Consider the following 20863-nt stretch of genomic DNA (forward strand, 5'->3'; position numbering starts at 1 on the left):
AAATATATCGTTTTATTTAATATATCGTTCTATATATTGAAAATAAAATTTACCTTTTTATCTATTCATTATATATTTAATATAACCAATTTGTGGTTTAACTAAATGTTGAACCATTAAAACATAACTCCTTATTCTAACTAATTCGAGATCGCATCGATTTTAATTACATTGTGTTGAAGACTAATGTTAAAAATTCCAATGTCACTTAATCTAAATCCAAGAAGGTGATAATAGTGGGATAAATTTGCAGAATTTTCTTGAATTTGATTTTAGGGATGAAGACATGATATATTTGAGATTTCTTTTTCAATTTTTAGGTTAAATAAGATATTTTTGTTTATCACTGACCATTGTAAATTGTTATATACGACAATACTCCATAACCTTTGAGTTCTTCTAAAGTTGTCCAACTAAACAAAAAACATCAGCATCATTTGGTTTTTCCTTCCAACAAAAAAAAGGAGATGAAAGGAGCTATTATTCAAAGGCCAAACAACATGATTTACTTGAATTGAATGTAATAGAAGAGAAAAAAAACAAAGAAAGTGATAGAATACCAAAGTACACTAGGCCCAAGATATGAAAGGTGTAGACTAGGATAAAGAGAGTGGGGCCAAGAGGGGAGGGAAATGGGAGTAGTTAAGGAAAATGGAAGATGAAGGGGGCATATTTTAGTAACTTCCCCTTGTGTGACACGACTCTTAGATGAAAAGGGGGAAGGGAATTCATTCATACTTTTAGAGTGAAAATTGTAGAGATGTGAAAATTGTAGAGAAAAGACTTTCTCTCTTGATAGGAGTGTAAACTTTGGAGTTTCTATATTATTGTAGAGTATCAATGTTCATTTCTTTCTGAAGTCCAATAAAATACTATTCATATTTTAGTGTTTCTATCATTGGTCCACCCTACCGGATTATCCATAGGAACCAATGACTCGTTCTCCATGCCATCAAAGATGTCAGACAGAGTTGATGTATTAGAGGAACGAATGGCGAAATTGGAGACGTCCGTTCAACAATCCTTCATGGATTTTCGTCAATATATGACGGAAGAGTTTGCCAAGTTACACAAGGTTCTTTCTGGAGAAACACACGAGTCTTGAACCTTTGAGGACTCGGTGGAGGACCATAAAATGACAGTGAAGAAGGTGGAGTTACCAACATTGAGGGCACCCAACATGTGGGATGGATCACTCGAGCATAAACGTATTTTGTAGTGCAAAGATCGTCGGAGGAAGTGAAAGTGCATTTAGCCAAGTTGAGGATGGAGGGCCCAATCATTCATTTGTTCAATTTGCTTCATGGGAGGAAGGATGAGTTGACATGGTTGAAACTCAAAAGGGCTTTGATTGAACGATATGGTAGTCGTTAGAGCGAAAATCCTTTTGAGGAACTGAAAGATTTAACACAAATAGGAAGTTTTGAGGAGTATGTGTCTGAATTTGATTTCATCTCCTCTCAAGTAGGAAGGTTTGCAAAAGATTAATACCTGAGATATTTTATTTGGGGACTCCGACCAAATTTACGGTTGCATGTTAGAATGTTTAACTCAGTCAACCGTCTCCAAGCCATGCATATTGCTCGTGATATGGAAACAGAGTTAAGGGGCGCATTGGCTCCTTTGTGGGTGTTGGAAGTGGGAAACAATGAGTCTAATGAAAGAAGTAGTTTCTAGTCAAGCCAAAGCTTGACCTCAAGCCAAAAGAAATTGGGCCTAACTCGGGAATCCAAAACAAGAAGAATTTTCATCCTAGGATTCAACGTCCAAAATCTGGCACAATTTTAACCCAATTAGAGGTGACAAAATCCATAATCCACAATTCATTCAAATCCAAAAAAAATTGAATTCATTCAAATCCATCCATTAGAGCTAATGAATTTAAATGGATAGAATCCAATGAATAACTTTAGTAATTGATAGATTTGAATTCATCTATTATATCCAATGGATATCCATGAATATATCCATTTTGATGATATAAAATCCATCCAATAAACAAACATTAAAAATGGTGTTCTTTGGTTTTCAATTTCATTTAATATTCAAGAAAATTAATTTCACCCAAATCCATACATGATTCTCACTATCACTTTGAATATTTTATTAAATTGAGATCAATTATAGGATATGTATATGTAGTTAATATTAAAATATTATTGTTAAGTACATAACATATATACGTATTTATTAAAAACATTATAGGTAGAATCTTAAATGTCACATACTTATAAAATCTTGAAAATTTAATTTTTTTTAAATGAAAAGAAAAACACTTTTTTAAAACATGATTTTTAAAGTGTCTTTTTAAAGATGATTTATAAAAATAATTTATTGAGATAGTACTTTTTAAAAAAATAATTTTATTCAATGGTATTTTTAGTTACAATAAGAAAAAGTCAAATGGATTAAATATTTATCCATCCAAATTCATGAATTGGAGTTATAGATGGATTGAATTTATCCATTCAGTTTGGATATTGATTGATTGTAGATTTATGTAGATTGATGATTGACTTTTCATCCACCTATTAAGATCCATATCCATCTATTTGCTACCAATAAACCTAGTTGTCAACCCATATAGGAAGTAACGACAGTAAGAAAACACCCAAAACTGATCAGAACTGGGGCATAAGACATCTTCGTGTGGTGTTAGGTGATGATGAAATGGTCAACGAAGATGGCAAGGTTATTGCAATCCAAGTGAAGGAAGTTTATAAGGAAGGCACAATGGAGTGTAATTCCATGGGGCATTTTGAATTAGTGGAAGGGAGTCCAACCTACAAGACAATCCTAACAATCGTCCGCTTAGAAGGGAATGGGAATGGGGTCTTAGTTGATAGTGGTGGCAGCCATAATTTTTTATCTCCCCGAGTGACGACTACCCTAGAAATTCTGGTAAAACAGGGTTGGGTCGTGGGATGAAGTTAGGCAATGATCATCGTATAATTACTATAGGGAGACTTAAGGCAACCAAACTCCAATTGGGAAATTTTCAGACTTTAGTGGAAGAATGTGTGTTGGATTTAGGCGATCTGGACATGATATTGAGGATGGCTTGGTTACTATTGTTTGGCAAGGTAAATTTTGACTAGGAGAAGATGAGGCTTTTATTGGCAATGAGAACTAATGGAATTGTAGGGTCAGATTCTTGGGATGTTGACAATAAGGAAAAGGAAACAATTCTCATTTGAAGCAATATGTTTACATAGCCTATTTAATGAAGATGTGATGGAACCAAAACCACTTCGGGAGCAAAAAGTATATGTGAAATGGTAACATGAGTTGCAACAGGTACTATCTAATTTTTCGGAGATGTTTAAGGAGACAAGGAGTTTACCACCACGAAGAAACACAATTCATTCAATTGAGTTATACAAGGAGGCTAGACCGGTTTGTGTTCGACCTTATTGTTAACCCTACCATCATAAAGATGAGATTGAGTGGCAAGTTGATGAGATGCTACAACAGGGTATAATCAGGCACAACTCTATTGCTTTTTTTAGCACGATTATATTGGTCAAATAGAAGGATATATCATGGAGAATATGTATGGATTACATGGAGTTAAACAACGTAATTGTGCTACATAATTTTCCAATTCTAGTTGTTGGATGAATAACATGGGGTAACATATTTTTCTAAGTTAGACTTGAAGTCATGATACCATCAGATATGCATAAAAGATGAATATGTGCATAAGATAGCTTTCCAAACACATAAGAGCATTACGAATTATTGGTCATGCCATTCGGATTATCCAATGCACCAGCCACGTGCCAATCCACCATGAACCAGGTATTCAAACCTTATCTTCAAAAATTCATCTTGGTGTTTTTTGATGATATTTTGGAGTGTAGGACGAGGTGGCATGAACATCTGAAACATTTGAGGTATCCTTCCAAGGTGTGAAAGTACTTGGTCCACATCATTTCAGACCAAGGTGTGGAAGTGTATCCTTCCAAGATTAAGAGGATTCTAGAGTGGCCAATCCCTCACAATGTTAAAGGAGATAGATGTTTTTGGGGCTCATAGGGTATTACAAAAAATTCATTACAGGATGTGGGAAGATAATTGACTAAGAAAGAATGGTTTAATTTGGGTTCAGAAGCTCTAAGTGCCTTTGAAGAATTAGATATGGTAATGAATAAATCCTCATTTTTAGTAATACCAAACAAATTTCAACCATTTAAAATTTAATGTGACGTTTCAGGAAGAGGAGTAGGAGCCATGTTGATGCAAAATAGGCGCCCTATTGCTTATTTTAGTAAGGCGTTGTCAAAAACTAATTTGTGTAAGTCGACCTATGAAAAAGAGCTTATGGCTCTTGTGTTGGAAGTTCACCGTCGAAGGTCTTACTTGTTAGGAAGTAGATTCAAGGTATATTCCGATACAAAGAGCTTTTGACACCTATTACAACATAGGATCATTGTTGTTGATTGACAAAATTGGATAGCCAAACTTTTGGGCTATCAGTTTGAAGTCATTTGCAAACCGGGGCTAGAGAATAAAGTAGGAGATTCATTATCCAAGTTGTGTGATGAAGGGGAAATAAAAGCTATTACATATTCTCCATTGTGGTTACATCAATAATAATATCAAGTAGAAATTAACAATGACCTACATTTGCAAAAGATAGTGGCAGATCTTAAGCGTGATTCGAGTTCCATACAAAGTTTCAGCTTGCATTAAGGGATGTTATTGTACCAAAGCAGACGAGTGTTGGCAGCAACATCTTCTCAAATTCCAATCTCGTTGGCCAAATTTCATCCATAACCTACATGAGGGCCTTATGGTTTACGAAGAACCTATAGTAGACTGGTTGGGACCTTATATTGGTTGGGCTAGAAGAAGATAGTTCAAAATTTTGTTACAAATTTGACGTATGTCAAAGACAGAAGTATTTAGTTGTTTCTCCAACAGGTTTGCTCAAACCTTTTCCAATTCTAGAAAGGGTTTGGTAAGATACCTCTTTAGGTTTGATCATTAGGCTTCCCAAGGCAAAGGGATTTGAAACATTTTTTGTGGTGGTGGATAGATTATCTAAATATGAACATTTTATTCCTCTTAAACATCCCTACACAACCAATAAAATGACTAAGGTGTTTGCTAAGGAGATAGTACGTCTTCACGACATACCACAATCCATCATAAGTGATAGAGATCCAATGTTCATTACCTTGTTTTAAAAAGAATTGTTTTGATTACATGGGATAACCTTGAAGCTGAGTTAATCCTATCATATTGAGACTGATGGATAGACTAAAATAGTTATCAGGTGTTTAGAGGCTTATCTATGATGTTTTGCCTCGGAACAGCCTAAGAATTGGGTTGAGTGGGTGTCTTAGGCAGAAATGTAGTAAAATATAATCTTTCATTGGTATATTGCTACCACTCCTTTTGAGATAGTCTATGGGAGGAAGTCACTTCCTCTTGGTAGGTTTTCTCATGGAGAAACAAAAGTAGAGGTAATAACAAATGATTGGTCAACATGGATGAGGCATTGAGACAATTAAAGCATCATTTATTGTATGCTCAACAAAATGAAGGAGTATGATGATTAGAAAAGAAGAGAACTCAAATTTGAAATGGGAGAATGGGTATTCATTTGATTGAGACCTCATATACAACATACAATAGCCAAACACATTAATCAAAAGTTCGCTCCTAAATATTTTGGCTCATTCCCTTGAGTTGTTAGGATGGGTGCAATGTCCTATAAATTGAAGTTATCAAACATGGCCAGAATTCATCACATTCTTCACATATAATAATTAAAGAAGGCCGTAGGAGATTATCCCATGGAAGCCTCTCTCTCGGAAGGGTTGGATGTAGAAGTGGATGAACTTGACGAACCAGAATAAATGTTAGCTTCAAAAGAAATTATGCAAGACAAGACAATTGTTGATCAATAGAAGGGCAGAAGTATTGAAGACATGACATGAGAAGATGACGAAATATTGAGAGATCAATTTCCTCATTTCAACCTTAGGACAAGGATGTGGCAGCAGGAAGAGGCAGATAAGATACTTGAGTATACTAGCCCAAGATATGTAAGATGTACACTAGGAGTAAGAAAGTGGTGCTAAGAAAGGAGGGAAATGGGAATAGTTAATGAAAGCGAGTTAAGTGGTTATTATTTTAGTAACTTCCCCTTGTGTTATGTTGACTATTAGAGGAAAAGGAGGGGAATGAAAATTGTAGAGGAGCGGTTTCTCTCTTTCTAAAATCATATAAAATATTATCCAGAATTTTAGTATTTCTATCACAAAGATATATATTTTCTTACAAGTGTATACATGTTGCTGTTATCTCCAAAACCAAAACGAATATCATCCGAGGAGGAGCAATGTATTTTAAACATAGATAAATTGCTCCTTCTCATACTTATCATCATGATCATCATTTCAACTTAGCCCTTGTAATTGAATTCAGTATGCACCTCATTCAAACACACATTGGCCATAAACAAACGGAACCAATCATAATAAACAAATCAAATTTCATTTTTATTGTATAAGCGCCATCAAATCACAAAAATGATTTCAAATTAATGCAAGTCCAAACAATTGACTTCCATACTTGTAAAAGAAACATGCATTGCTTGGTTGATTTGGGTAATGTGTTTGTGACCACACATCATTTTATTGTAACCTATTATACTAGATGCATGCATGCCTTGTTAACCAATAATCAAGTCACTGTTAAATGGTATAAAAATGATGTCACAATTTGGTGCGAAGAATCATTTTATGTTCGGAAAATTAAGCAAAATCTCTTATTCGGTCAAGAAAATTCAGAATCAGTGACTGACTATAAATGAGTCTATTGGATGTACATGATCATAGATTCATACTCTATCTACTACCTAATCCCTATACTTCCAAAATTATCAAAACCAAACACAATCTCACATCAGAGAAAGATTGGAGCCATTACGAGTGTAATTGTTGAAAGCAATTTTATGAGGACATGAAGTGAAGGCCCAGCTGTGTCCTTGAATGGGTCTCCCACTCTGCATGTCAAAATAATATAAAAAATTACATAACAATGGAATAAAACAACATAATAGATGCAACTAGTAATGATGCTTATGGACAAATTATTAAGACTTAGAAGCGGTGAGCAACTTACGTATCTCCGGTTATTGCTGCTTTGTGAGCTTCACTTCCCTTGCCTCCAAGAGCACCAGTCTCTATGTACTTCTTTGCATTATCCCATGCACCACCAGCTGTGTTCAGGAATAGTGCCATAAGAATACCGGATACTGTTCCAAACATCAGGAAAGCAGCCACAACTTTAGCCCCAAGCAAGGGATGCCCTGTGTAGTGCCCCAATATTCTGAACACAAAACCTGCAAACATCACACAAAATAACAGAGAACAAGATGATGACAATGAACCCCACAAACTTCAAAGCACCAAAATTATGAATTAGTGATTTAATGTTACACAAGTGAACACTTTCAGAGTTATATGTGAATTACTCGAAAACAAGTGAATCCACATGATGAAATATTTTAAAAAGGTTTATCGAGCAGAAAGTTCACATGATATCTTTCGCTTGCTCCTCAAATGATCACAAATATTCATCTACATGACATATGATCTAGCTCATCGAGTAATTATGTTAGCTGCGTATAACGACATGATTATGGTAAGACAGAAACTTGTGCAATTAACCCACCAACTACAATAGGTGAAATGATTGCCAAAGCACCAGGTTTTATCATCTCCCTTAATGATGCAGATGCTACTATAGCAACACAGCGAGCATAATCTGGTTTCTCCTTGTAATCCTGTAGAAAGTATGATAAGGGAAATTTTAAAAAGGGAGAGCCAGTTCAAAACCTAAACGAATCTATACACACACAATAAAAGGACGGTACTTCAGAAACTTGAACTAACCATTATACCAGGCCTCTCAATGAACTGCCTTCTTACTTCAGTAACAACCTCTTGTGCAGTTCGGCCAACAGCCGAACAGGCCCAAGCACTAAATACAAATATAAGCATGGAACCCAACAACCCACCGACAAATATTTCAGGAATAGCAATATCAACCTACAATTCAATTATCATAAATTGCAATTTAGAACAAACAGCAAAATATAACTGAACAGAATAAGTGGGTTTAAACCCATGATTTACAGGAATGAATGAGAACAGTTGGACTAGTGGACATATGAGAAAGGCACCACTTCAGCGAGTCCAGAGGTAGAAAAGTGGAGGTGAAAAGCACCACTCCATAAAATAGTGCTTGAAGAATTACTCTTGTATAGCATATGCATTTCAGCATTTGATGCGAGCATTCACATGTCTTCAAGTGCTAACTTAATCAACATACAAAAATTTTGTACCACAATTTCCTACTTTCCTAATTCTTTCTCTGCTTTGCAATCACTGGCAATGGTGCAAGGAACAACGGAACAAGGAAAGGCAAAGATTGAAGTTGTTAAGTTCTTCTATCAAATATCAATGCCAAAGGATTCAAGTAGTTATCGTAAGGTGTAGGTATGAAGGAATTGGATTTTGCTATGCTTATGAACACTAGAAGCAGAGGTGATAATGACTCAGAGTCCTAAAAGTTATTTAAAGGACTACACTGGAAAGTAACTTTAAACTTTTACAGGTATTGATCTGAGAAAATGTATATTTTATAGAGACTAAAAAAACATATTTAAGCCTACTTAGGTGGTAGCCAGTTTTCCACACCTGTTTAAAAGGTTCACGAGCAAATGTAGAAACCTCATCCATATAAGCACTAAACAAAAGGAAAGATGCAAGAGCAGCAGAACCAATGGCAAATCCTTTGGTGGTAGCTTTGGTTGTGTTTCCCACGGCATCAAGGATGTCAGTGATGTCTCGAACACTTTCAGGCTGAAAAGAGATTAATTGTCAGTAAAGATAACATGAGAAATCTCAGAAACAACAGTAAGCAACAAATAAATCTGGCAAGGAATACCTGCTGACTCATCTCTACAATTCCTCCAGCATTATCAGCAATTGGCCCAAACATATCCATAGTAAGAATATAGGCAGCAGTGCTAAGCATTCCCATTGTTGCCACCGCTGTGCCAAAAAGCCCACCAGTTGGGTTTCCCGTTTCATCCACTAGCCCAGCAGTTTGGCCCAGCCAGAAAGTTGAGATAATTGACACACTGATGACAAGGACTGGAAGAGCAGTTGATTCAAGACCCAAACTGACTCCAGCAATTATATTAGTCCCATGACCTGTGGAGCTAGAAAGTGCTAATGTGCGCACAGGCTCATGCTTGTAGTCAGTATAATACGTAGTTATCCATACAAAAATGTAAGCTGTGGTAATGCCAACCAACCCACATAAAGCAAAATTGAACCATGCTGAAGGTGCTTGCTCAGTGTAAAGTAACCACCGAGTAGACTGCAAAGTGATTCAGATCAAACAATAAGCAAAATAGATAGCATGGCAATAATTTTAAATGGTTTAAGATATTTCGTTGTTCCAATCCAAAACAGAAATTACATATTTCTCAAAGACAGAATTCCAGCAAAGAGATTGCCGTGTGTTTGGCCAATCCAGACAAATTAGGAGTGCAAAATTAAAACATCACAAATGAAGATCAACTATTACCGCACCAAATGCCAGAACAGCTAAAACTATTGTAATAGAATATCCTTTCTGAAGAATTGCCATTGGATCCTCAGTCAGACCTATTACTCCAGACTCACGTGTACCCTTAATTGAAAATATTCCAACGGATGAAACTATCAGATCAAATGAGTGAACAACAAGGGGAAACAAGATGAAGCCAGATGGATCTGAATCAAAAGAAAAAACATCAAAGTAGATTAGCATGCATACAACTCTTACTGATAACCAAAAAATATACAAGAAATAGAAACGATGGGGAAGCTAAGTACTTGCCTTCAATTTTACAGCGCTGTGCCATTGTTCCCCCAAGTATCATAGCACTTACAATTTCAGCTGCAATACTTTCAAAAAGATCAGCACCTCTAGCAGCACAATCTCCCACGTTGTCTCCAACCTTAAAATCAAACCAAAACCAGTATGATACAAAAGAAAGTACAAAACCAGATATAAGTATACACTCAAAGAAGCTAAAGCAGAAGTTACGAAAATTATAGAGATCATATGGTTCTTTTTATTTGACTAATGCAAACTACACCTCTAACATTAATTATGCATGTTCCTATCAATTTTGAAAAAAATATTCATATATCAATCATCAATAAATAAGGCTTTTCAAAAAAATTTGATAACCTTTATATTTTAATAATTCTTGTCAGTCTTGGATTGAAGCTAAATATTAAAAAGGGTGGTCCAGTGCATGAGGCTCCCACTTAGTGGGGTCTAAGGAGGGTAGATGTACGTAGCCTTACCCCTGCAAGCAGAGACTATTTCCAAGCTTTGAATCCGTGACCTGTGGTCACTAAGCAACAACCTTACCGTTGTGCCAAACTCACCGTCTTTGAAGCTAAATATTAGAGTTTTTAAATTTGTAGAAATTGAAAAGATGTCTCCAGAATACATCACTACAACAAAAATGTTATAAACTGTATACTTTCTTCTCTACTCGTCAAACAATTTCGCAGAAACAAAACAATTATCGTAATAAGTTTGAGAAAATCCCACAAGTATCTTCCACACATGTACACAGATGCAAATACTTAGGACCTTAAATAATGAGAGAACTCCATCAATTGCTTGAGTTATACAACTGACATATAGAGGTTAAGTTAAAATATATTTTCTCTTATATTTCCACCTTGAAATATCACCATGTAAAACATTAATTCAATCTAAGCATGAACAATGGTATGCAAAGCAAATATACATTCTAGTTACTCATAAATATATAACTTTATTTCAGAAGCATTTCTACTACAGCAGCACAAAGAAAAAACCATGGTAATCTACTGAAAACCCAAATAAAATAAGCATTAATTTGAAATGTGGAATCTTCAAAAGAAAGTAAACAAAAATAAAACAATTACCAGATCAGCAATAACAGCAGGATTTCTAGGATCATCTTCAGGTATTCCCTGTTCAACTTTTCCAACGAGGTCTGCTCCAACATCTGCGGCTTTTGTGAATATTCCACCACCCAGCTGAGCAAACAGTGCAACAAAGGAGGCACCAAATCCATATCCAACTAGAAGAAGAGGCACTGAGAGAAAACACAAATGTTTAAAATCAAACACCAATGAGAAGGAGAGAGAGTAGGTGAGAGAACAGCCTAAACATACAAGGAATGCTCCCAGTCCTAAAAGTAGATATAAAATTTGTAGGACAGTCCCATAGTAATAAATATACTTCAATAAGCTTATACATAATATCTAAAAAAATTATTCCAAATTTAATTACTCACTCTTTAGGTCAGTATGATACAAACTGGATGTATAGGACATTAAAGAGAAAATGAAAAGGACATAAATCTCTTGGTGTTTTAGTATGCCAAAGAATATTGAATCGATGACGATGAAACATGATGAACACTCATGTATGTTCAATAATAACAATAGTCAAATATTTAAAGAAAAATAAAAAAAATTCTATTTATTATAGTAAGTTGTCTAGAGGGAGAAAGGATATACATACAATCAGTAACCTTCATTGAACCTGGCGAGTCGACTCCCAACCAAACATAAAATGTGGCATAAAGGATTGCTATACCAATTACAGCCATGCCAACAACAATGATAGCCGATAAACCACCTGCACGAGTGGCTATCTGCACAAGTTTCTCCCCGGCTGTTAGTATAGGAAAAGTGTGAAGTAATGAACAAATAATAATGGTCTAACCTGCAATGCCTCTCTTGCAGACCTCCTTGCAGCACTAGAAACTCTGACATTGGCACGAACTGACACCCACATCCCGATATATCCAGCAAAACCTGAACATAGGGCACCCAAGAGGAATGAAGCTACAGTGATGCATGCAGAGGTTGACCTGATACAGAATGCATAAGACAGATGAAAACGTATAAGAAAAGATTCGTTGCAAATATATATACTTATAATTTATGTTATGATGTCACCTTCTGAGGCCAGAAGCTTCCTGTTGGGGAGTTATAGTTCGAAACAAATATATGAAAAGAATAACAAGAGCAAGCAACACAGCCATCTTGGATATACTGCCATACTGAGTCCTGAAAAAGCCTTCAGCTCCATCTCGTATAGCATCTGATATCTAGAAAGCAATAATATGATAAGGTGAGGAGAAGTAAAGAATGCAGTAGTAAGTAGTAACTGAATAAATTAAAGAGTAAATACATAAATATCAAATATAAGTCAAATTAGTCCTTTTTTACCATATCTATGATGTCTAATAAGACTGTTTTGACTTACATTCATGATCATTGAATGTTAATTTGGATTTTTTACTTTTTTCGGAATAAAATTGTTACACGCGAAAAAATTATAAGGAATAAAGTGTGTATTCACTCTAAATGAAATAGATATTATTATACCTGAACCATTTCGGGAGGGCCCTCATCTTTTGCGAGGACCCACTTGATAAGATATATTGCGACAAGGAAGCTGAGAATACAAACAGAGATGACAAAGACAATGATAGGAGATGTACGTGCTCCCATATAAAAGATAGCTCCAAATCCAATGAGAAAAAGAAGAAACAGGACACGAACGTTTAAACGAAGGAGAACACGAAATATCTGCAGAAAGAAGTTAGAATTAGAGAGATAAATGAAGAGAAATGAGTAATAATAAAAATAATGAAGAGAAAGGGTTTTGGGTAATAGTTTACCAAGGGGGTGTAAGGTTTAGTGCGCATGTTTGGGAAAGTTCTAGTGCCAGTCTCCATGTCTGCATCCATCATGATGGTGTGGGTAGAATTGACCCGCCGTACAATAGGATAAGTGTTGAACTCACTGCCGCCTTCCTCCATCATTGTTTATTGTTATTATTATTGGATCTCAACAATGTTATCGGCAAGCATTGGTTGAACAGAGAGAGAGAGAGAGAGAGAGAGATCTAATCGAAGAAGCGATTTAATTGAAAATGGAATTGAACAGAGAGAGAGATCTAATCGAAGAAGCGATTCAATTGAAAAGGGAATTGAACAGAGAGAGAGATCTAATCGAAGAAGCGATCCAATTGAAAATGGAATTGAACAGAGAGAGAGATCTAATTGAACCCAATCGGAATGAATTGAGGGTTCAATTGTGGCTTCCTGAGGAGGAGGAGAATTCCACAACTACAACAAGATCAACAAACAAACATGGAGAGTAGAGAAAGGGAGAGAGAACCTTTGCCTGTCCCTGCGTTTTGTGTCAACCAACTCTTCTTCACCACTTTTTTTTTATTATGTATAAATGTTGGACTGTACTGTTCTATCCAATAATATTATGCCATCTCATCTCCATTCTTTTCTAATTGGCTGCCTACTCATATCACACACATTTTCCATAATGACTATTATAAGAGTGAAGATTATCTTATCCATTAATGGAGAAATATAAATATTTTTGAAGTGTAATATTGATGTATAAAGAATTATTATAATGAGTGTAGTATTTATTTTTCCTTTGGATTGTTTTTTTTATGAAAAGTCAAACATAATTGAAAATGAATGGTAGATAATGAAATGACAGTGTGAAAAACTCTTACATTGTCGTATATATATATCTTTTTCTCATATTTTTATCTTTAAAATCTAATGATATAACATTTATGTCGTTGAAATTAAGTGTAAAATCAATAATTTCTCTCTCTAATAATGAGGAGGAATCTGATATTTATTAGTGTTAATGTCTATGTATTTATAGTCTAAAGATTTATACACAATCTATACATCATTTACCATTCATTTGTAACATTTTATTTGTATTGCTTTTATTTAAGAGTCAATGATTATTGAAAATAAATAGTTAAAGATATAGTGATAGTATAAAAAATTCTCATATTATTTATGTATATATCTTTTTCTATTATTATTATTAGGATTTAATACGTATAAACCGACAGTGTAAGTGTTTTTTACACTGTCAGCAAATCCTCATCATTCATATATTAGCTACTATTGACTTTCAAATAAAAGTATTATAAATCAATGGTAGATAATGCACTGACAATGTAAAAACTTTACACTGTTATTATTAAGCCAAAAGTATTATAAATTAGTGCATAGATTTTAAACTCTTATTATTAAGTCACCCAAACACTACAAAGTCTACATTTATCTCCAATTTCCCATCATTTTTTTGGTTACAAAAGGGGCAAAACTAATTACATGCATCTATAAACTTCCTAATTACCAATATCATATTCATCTAACTAGCAAGATACTCGTGCATCAGCGATGCACGGAGCAATACTTCTTTGCTGCAAGATTAATAACACATATTATATGTACATTTATATGGTTAAGAAACATATGTTACTCGTGCATTCGTATTGGTAAGAACACACATGTGACCCGTGCATTCGCATGACTAAAAACACACATGTTACTTGTACATTCGCATTACTAAGAAAACATATGTTACTCATGCATTCGCATAGTTAAAACACACATGTTACTTATACATTCACATTATTAAAAATACACGTCTTACCTGTGTATTTGCATATTCAATCACATAAGAAAAAAGAAATGACAACTTTTAATTTGAATTTTCTAATGGAAATAACAAAGTGAAAGTCTGAAACATGATACCATATTATTTTTATTAAAATAAATATTTTAAAATTTATAGAAAATGAAATGATTTTTTTCAATTTTAAATATGATTTTTTAATGAAAAATGGAAATCAAATCATTATACTAAATGAGTTTTTTTTATTAATAATATATTTAAAAGTTATAGAAAACTTCAATTTAGAATTTGATTTTTCAATTATAATAGAGAAAAATTAAAATTCAAAGAATCTGAAATATTAAAATTCAATTGGAAAAGTGTTATAAAACTTTGATGAGGTGTAACAATGCAATTATTCTTAGATTAATAGTAAACGTTAAATAATATACATAGATTAGTGTAAAGAAATAGTTTGGATGTGAAAAATGATTTCAATCTCATCTAATGCTCAATGTTTATTACATTTTAACATAATAAAACATAGGTATGGTAAACACTCAATTTTGGTGGGGTAGCAACATAGACCAAACGCTAATTAGTATCAAATTATTAACATATAAAATATATAAAAAGTAAGGATAGTGTGGGAAGGTATTTAAGATGAGAAAATGTGAGGAGAATGTGACATGTGGCATGAAGGGAAAACATGTGAGGAGGATGTGACATGTGGCATGAAGGAGTTTTTTTTATTATATTGTTAATAGATAGATAGATTTGTAACTATCCTCATACATTCTCAATCTCAACAAACTGATTTCAGGGTCTATACGTTTTTTATGAATTTGAAATAGTCCAAACCCATAGATGAACCCTCCTAAGTTTTTAACAAATTCTACATTTTTCTTTTATGTGGTGGAGGTTGAGCTGGAAAGTTATTCTTGTAAGTCAAGATGACACATTAAGAATGATGAATTAATTTTCCAATTTTTCTATATTTAATGTACATTTTTGCAACTTTACCAAAATGCAACATTAGAGATGGAGCGAAAAGTTAAGTATGCAAAAAGTAATTACATAAATGTAAAAGTGTAAGGAAAATAGAGACACTTAGATTATACTGGTTTACATTTTTATTCACTGAAAGTTATATCTAGTTTTCTTAGAAATCATAAGATATTTTACTATGATGAATGTTAATCTTTACAAAACTCATCCGAAGACTTTGTCTCATATTACACTCACCAAACTCACCAATTTAGAAGCACACTACTTCTAAATTTTCATTTTCCCTTCCCATACCATATGATGAATTTACTGAAAAATAATATTGAAGAACTTGTGTTTTTGGCTAAGTAGTGGCAGATGATCTAAAGGATAGGTGCGGGCAGCCGCCCCCTGAATTTTTTTTAATTTTTTCCTTAAAACATTTTTTTATATTTTTACCTAAACAATACATTTTTATCTCACAAAGTGTATCATTTCATATGTTATTTGTTATGATTAATCAGAAAATACTTAATTATTAAACTTGTAAATCATAAAATATATTTTTTAATCAATCATAATAAGTGACACGCAGAGTAACACATTGTCTGGAATAACATATGTACTCTCTTTACCTATACTTTTTTGGGTACATCTCTTTACCTATACTCAAACGACGTCTTTCTTTATGGAGATATTCATTAAAGCTCACATATTTCTTTAATTTGTAACCTGATAAATAAATATAGTGCAACTTATATGACCCTTCTAAAAATTATACATAATGGTCCAAGTTATCTTAAACATATAGATATTAATGTTGCTTATAATAATATGATTTTATTTGACTTCTGAAAGATTTTACACTTGACGAAAGAAAGTATATGTGTATTGAAAATATATTTCCTAATTGTCGCGCCCCGATTTTTGGCTGCACGACTTTCTTTAGAGTCGTCACTACATTTTATAGTTAAAAATGTAAAAAAATGTTTTAAGCCCAATTACCTTGGGCTTTTGGATTTTTGATATCCAGGTTCGGGAGTCGGTTACTAGGTAGGGAAGATATTAGCATCCTACCCGCCCGCCTTAAGCGGTACCCTTCATTAAAATATATGACTTTATTATTATTATTAAATTTTATGATTAATTAGTTAATTATTATGAAAATTATTTATTTTTATTATTGAGCCTGACAATATTGACTTTGGTCATACGTACCCCTATTAAGAGGATCAAGGCTTACGTAGTTCTTTAAGTAGAAAATGGTTTATTGTTTGAGTGTATTTTAATTAAAGAAAAAAATATTTTTTAGTCAAAAATATATATTTTGCAAGTTTTGTTTGTTATAAAAAGGTTTTTTTATTTTGTTATTTTAAAAAATAGAACTAAATTAATTTTGAGATTTAATCGATTGAAAAGAAGCGGCGTAGTGCGACCTTTCGAATATGATATGAGAAGAAAGAAGCCTCCAAGGCGACCTTCTCTCTATCTTTGATTAAATCCCAAAATTAATTTAATTTTCTGAAAAGCTTATTTGTCATGTTTTATTTAAATAGGTTAAAAACCAATTTATTAGTCTATCCAAGTTATTTCTAGAAAATGACTTTTATTTGAAAAGTTTGATTAATAAATAGATAGATAAAAAAGATTTCTGATTTTTTGCAAAATTTCTCATGTTTAGATACATTTTATTAATTCAAATAAATTTTATCAATAATTATTTTTCACATTTAGTCCATTATTTAATAACAATATTATTTGAAGATTTATAAACAAGACAAAATAATGAAAACCAATTGCAATACACAATGATAAAACTGAAAGATTTACTAAAATAATAATGATTCCTTTTTTATGCATGATGTTTTTCATGTGATTATAAACTTATTTTAATAACACTCATTTTATTTAACATCCATACATTTTTATATTTTAGTTACACATATTAAAGAAATATAATTTTTTTACAAAACTAGTGCCAAATGGGTGAACTTACCAATTAATAACGCACTTGGCAACAAAAGAAATAAAAATTAATACTCTGCTAAGGGCTGGATTCTGTGTGGAAAAGCTGGAATAAAGGGGACACGTGGCAGGATCTGACTGGTTGGGATCAGAGTGATGGGTAAGCCAAGACACGTGTCAGGATGGGGTTGGCTGAACAGGAAGGGCGCACGGTGTGTGGCATGGATCTGCACGCATCGAATTCTTTGCTCTCAAAGAGGGCAGGATTCAGTGTGGTCGGTTGTAGCGAAACTGGGCCACCTTTCATATTTTGATTGGCTGAAGGGAAAGTCAAACGTGAAGATGTGAAAGGTAATCAAATCTGACGGCTATGGTTTGAGGGATGAAGGATTGCACAACGTGAAATGTACTCATTGCTGCACTGAATAATGGCTTATGAGAAATCTGAACATTGACGTATGGCAGTGCTTTTTAGGGGTTTTTCAGTGTTCTCAGTGTAAAAAATTTATGTTCAGCGCGAGCTCTATTTATAGTGAACTTTCAATCACTCAATCCCTAAATTTCGGTTAACAAAATTTCAAATCCGGATAAATTTTATCTCTTAAATTTAGGGATCTTAACAGACTGGTTTGACTCTATCTTCTCTTATTATTTTAATAATTTTCCATTATTCCTTTTTCAAATTTAAATTAGGTTGTTTAGATTTGATTATTTAACTTATTTAAATTATTTCAAAAAATTTATAAAATATGGAAAAAAATAAATTTAATTATTTCCTATACATTAAAAATTTCGAAAAATTAAAATAAATAAATAACATTTTTTTCTCTCCTTTTTTAAAAAAAGAGTATGGGCTCATGGTGGCCCATTCCTAATTCAAATTTTTGTTTTCTAAAAACATTTTTTAAATTTAAATTAGTTTTGAACATTTGTTCAACCTAACCACTTGGGTTCAATATTAATTTATCTACTATTATCTTTTACTTTTCGGTTAACCTAATCTCTTAGATTTATGAACTCCATTTGTTTATTCTTTTTTCGAATTTTTAGTTAACCTAATCATTTTGATTTAGGAACTTGATTTTGTTTTGTTTTGTTATATTTAATTAATTTCAAAAATAATTATAAAATTTCATAAAAATAGTTTTATTATTTTTATTCACTAAAAATTCTGAAATAAATAAAATGAAGAGAATTTATTATTTTTATTTAAAAAGTGTTTGGACTTTTTTCTGGGCTAGATAAAAATGGGTGTTCACATTAATGATGTTTATAAGTCAGTTAATATGGTAATATATGTATTTTTGTCCAAAAATTCGGTCATATGAATTTTAATGAGTAAGAAAAGATTAGTTTGAGATATCATTTTCATCATTTTATTCTTGGTGTCGTTAACCATTCAAATTTGAAAAACTCACAACTATATGTCATTAGTCATATCTTGATTTATTAAATTATTCGTCTTATCTTAACTATTATGACACAACTACTATATAAATATCATTTCCAGCAACAAAGATAACCAAACAAAGTTACGTAATAAGATAGAATATGAATTTCTTACAGACAACATAATGATTTATATTGAAAAAGAAATAACTCAAAATTTTACATTTGATCCAATCATGTATGTTTCTTTATATATTTTTTGATAGCACAATTAAATTAGTTATAAATTGTGATTAAATATTGTTACCTCATCTAAAGTTTAGATCAAGATCCGGCATTGTGGCTGAGGATTCATATAAATTTGCAATGTTAAAACACAATCTTTGTATATCAATCACTCTATCTAAAACACAAATGCTCAAGTGTTTTCAATGAGAAAATTCAAGTTCAAATATATAAGTATTGTTCTCTCTATGAACATATATTTTTGTTCGAGCCATAAATGACCAAAAAAATCATTTATTTTACTATCAAAATACTTTTCAAAAACAATACATATATATTTTCGAAAAATAAATAAATAAAAATAGGTTTCTAGAAGCTTATGAATCCTCTTCAAAAAATTAGGAAAAAGAAATAAAAATTTCGTCTAAAAAAATCAAAAAATATAAATAAAGTGACTTTTTTTCGATATTATATTTTTAAAATAAATAAAATATGGTCAATAGAATATTCTTAAGATAATACCATTTTATCTATTTAACCATTTTCAGAAAAAGTCAAAGTTAGATTTGTTAAGTAGATTAAAATTCCTAAAAAAGAGTGATCACTTTTTTCTGTAAAAGATTTTCTGCTAACTCAATTTTAGGGATTTGGGGTTAAGGGGTTATTTTATAAATATCAGGGTTTCTGGTTAATGGAAAAAGAGGATGAAATTATGAAAAAATATTATGTATAAGCTAAAGTGAGAGAGCATAGAATTCCAATCTCGTAATGTCGAGTGCAATGTTGGGACTGTGTTCCTCAATCAAGGTCGTAGTGCATCTAGGCTTCTCTCCTAGTGTTCAATCCCTTGTGGTCGTGTGCATCTCAAGCGTTGTGCTCCCACTACTCTGACCTATCGATCCATGACACCAAGGCGATTGCACCTCACATGCGTAGACGTGAGTACAATGGATTTGAGCCTTTCTCCCAATGTTCAATTTCATGTGGTCGAGTTCATTTAGGCGAAATGCTCCCACCGTTCCAGCCAACCAGGAACGACCACATGTCTCCTTCCATCCAATTGCAACATGGCCAATCAGTCTCCATGTAACACGTTGATGGCCAATCCCACCCGTGTTCGCACACGATCAACACCTTATTAAGATATAATTCTATTCTTTTTTAATCCTTTTTTCTAATGCAGTTTTTTCTTTTAAAAATATTAATAACAATATTTTTAAAAATGGAATCACATTTTATAAACAATAAATAAAACATATTAAATATTTTATTGAATATAAATAATGACAATAATTATGAGAACTAATGATTAATAAAAATAATAACAAATGATCAATAAAAAATAATATTGGCAATCTTATCTTAATAATCACTAATTAGACAATATATATTAATATCCAGATTTATATTTTTTAAGTAAATAAATTAAATAGTAAAGGTATATAAAAAATAATTTTCATAAATATGAGAATATCTTTTTAATGAGAATGTGGTGTAAACGCGGGGATTTTAGCAAATAGATCATCCATTTATACCTTCATATTTTGGCCAATTTTCTCATCGAATGTAACGCCCCAAAAATTACTCCAATATTATTGCCTAAAAATGGGTAAAAAAAATTTGTAATGTAAAATTTCTTCATTTACATTTGACTCCTTTTTGGGATATCACGTTAAGTAACCTAAATTGCAGAAAATACAATGATTGTTACCTAATGGTAACCTAAAGCCACTTAATATATATATATATATATA

The 20863-nt window shown here is 32.6% G+C and overlaps 1 protein-coding gene across 1 annotated transcript; it reads right to left on the reverse strand.

The window, feature by feature from the left end:
- Window positions 1-6712: 6712 nt before the first annotated feature.
- On the reverse strand, window positions 6713-13208 carry LOC109339792 (pyrophosphate-energized membrane proton pump 2). The gene is made up of 14 exons (XM_019577308.1): window positions 12773-13208; window positions 12477-12680; window positions 12045-12196; window positions 11809-11956; window positions 11605-11737; window positions 11001-11173; window positions 9910-10030; window positions 9616-9803; window positions 8968-9405; window positions 8718-8882; window positions 7911-8066; window positions 7690-7801; window positions 7138-7357; window positions 6713-7018 (listed from the first exon to the last, which is right to left on the reverse strand). The coding sequence occupies exons 1-14, from the start codon at window positions 12914-12916 to the stop codon at window positions 6919-6921; spliced, it is 2454 nt and encodes an 817-aa protein (XP_019432853.1). The 5' UTR covers window positions 12917-13208; the 3' UTR covers window positions 6713-6918.
- Between the last annotated feature and the right edge of the window lie 7655 nt (window positions 13209-20863).

The sequence above is a fragment of the Lupinus angustifolius genome, unplaced genomic scaffold (assembly GCF_001865875.1).
Source record: "Lupinus angustifolius cultivar Tanjil unplaced genomic scaffold, LupAngTanjil_v1.0 Scaffold_112_7, whole genome shotgun sequence".
In the NCBI taxonomy this organism is placed as follows: domain Eukaryota; kingdom Viridiplantae; phylum Streptophyta; class Magnoliopsida; order Fabales; family Fabaceae; genus Lupinus; species Lupinus angustifolius.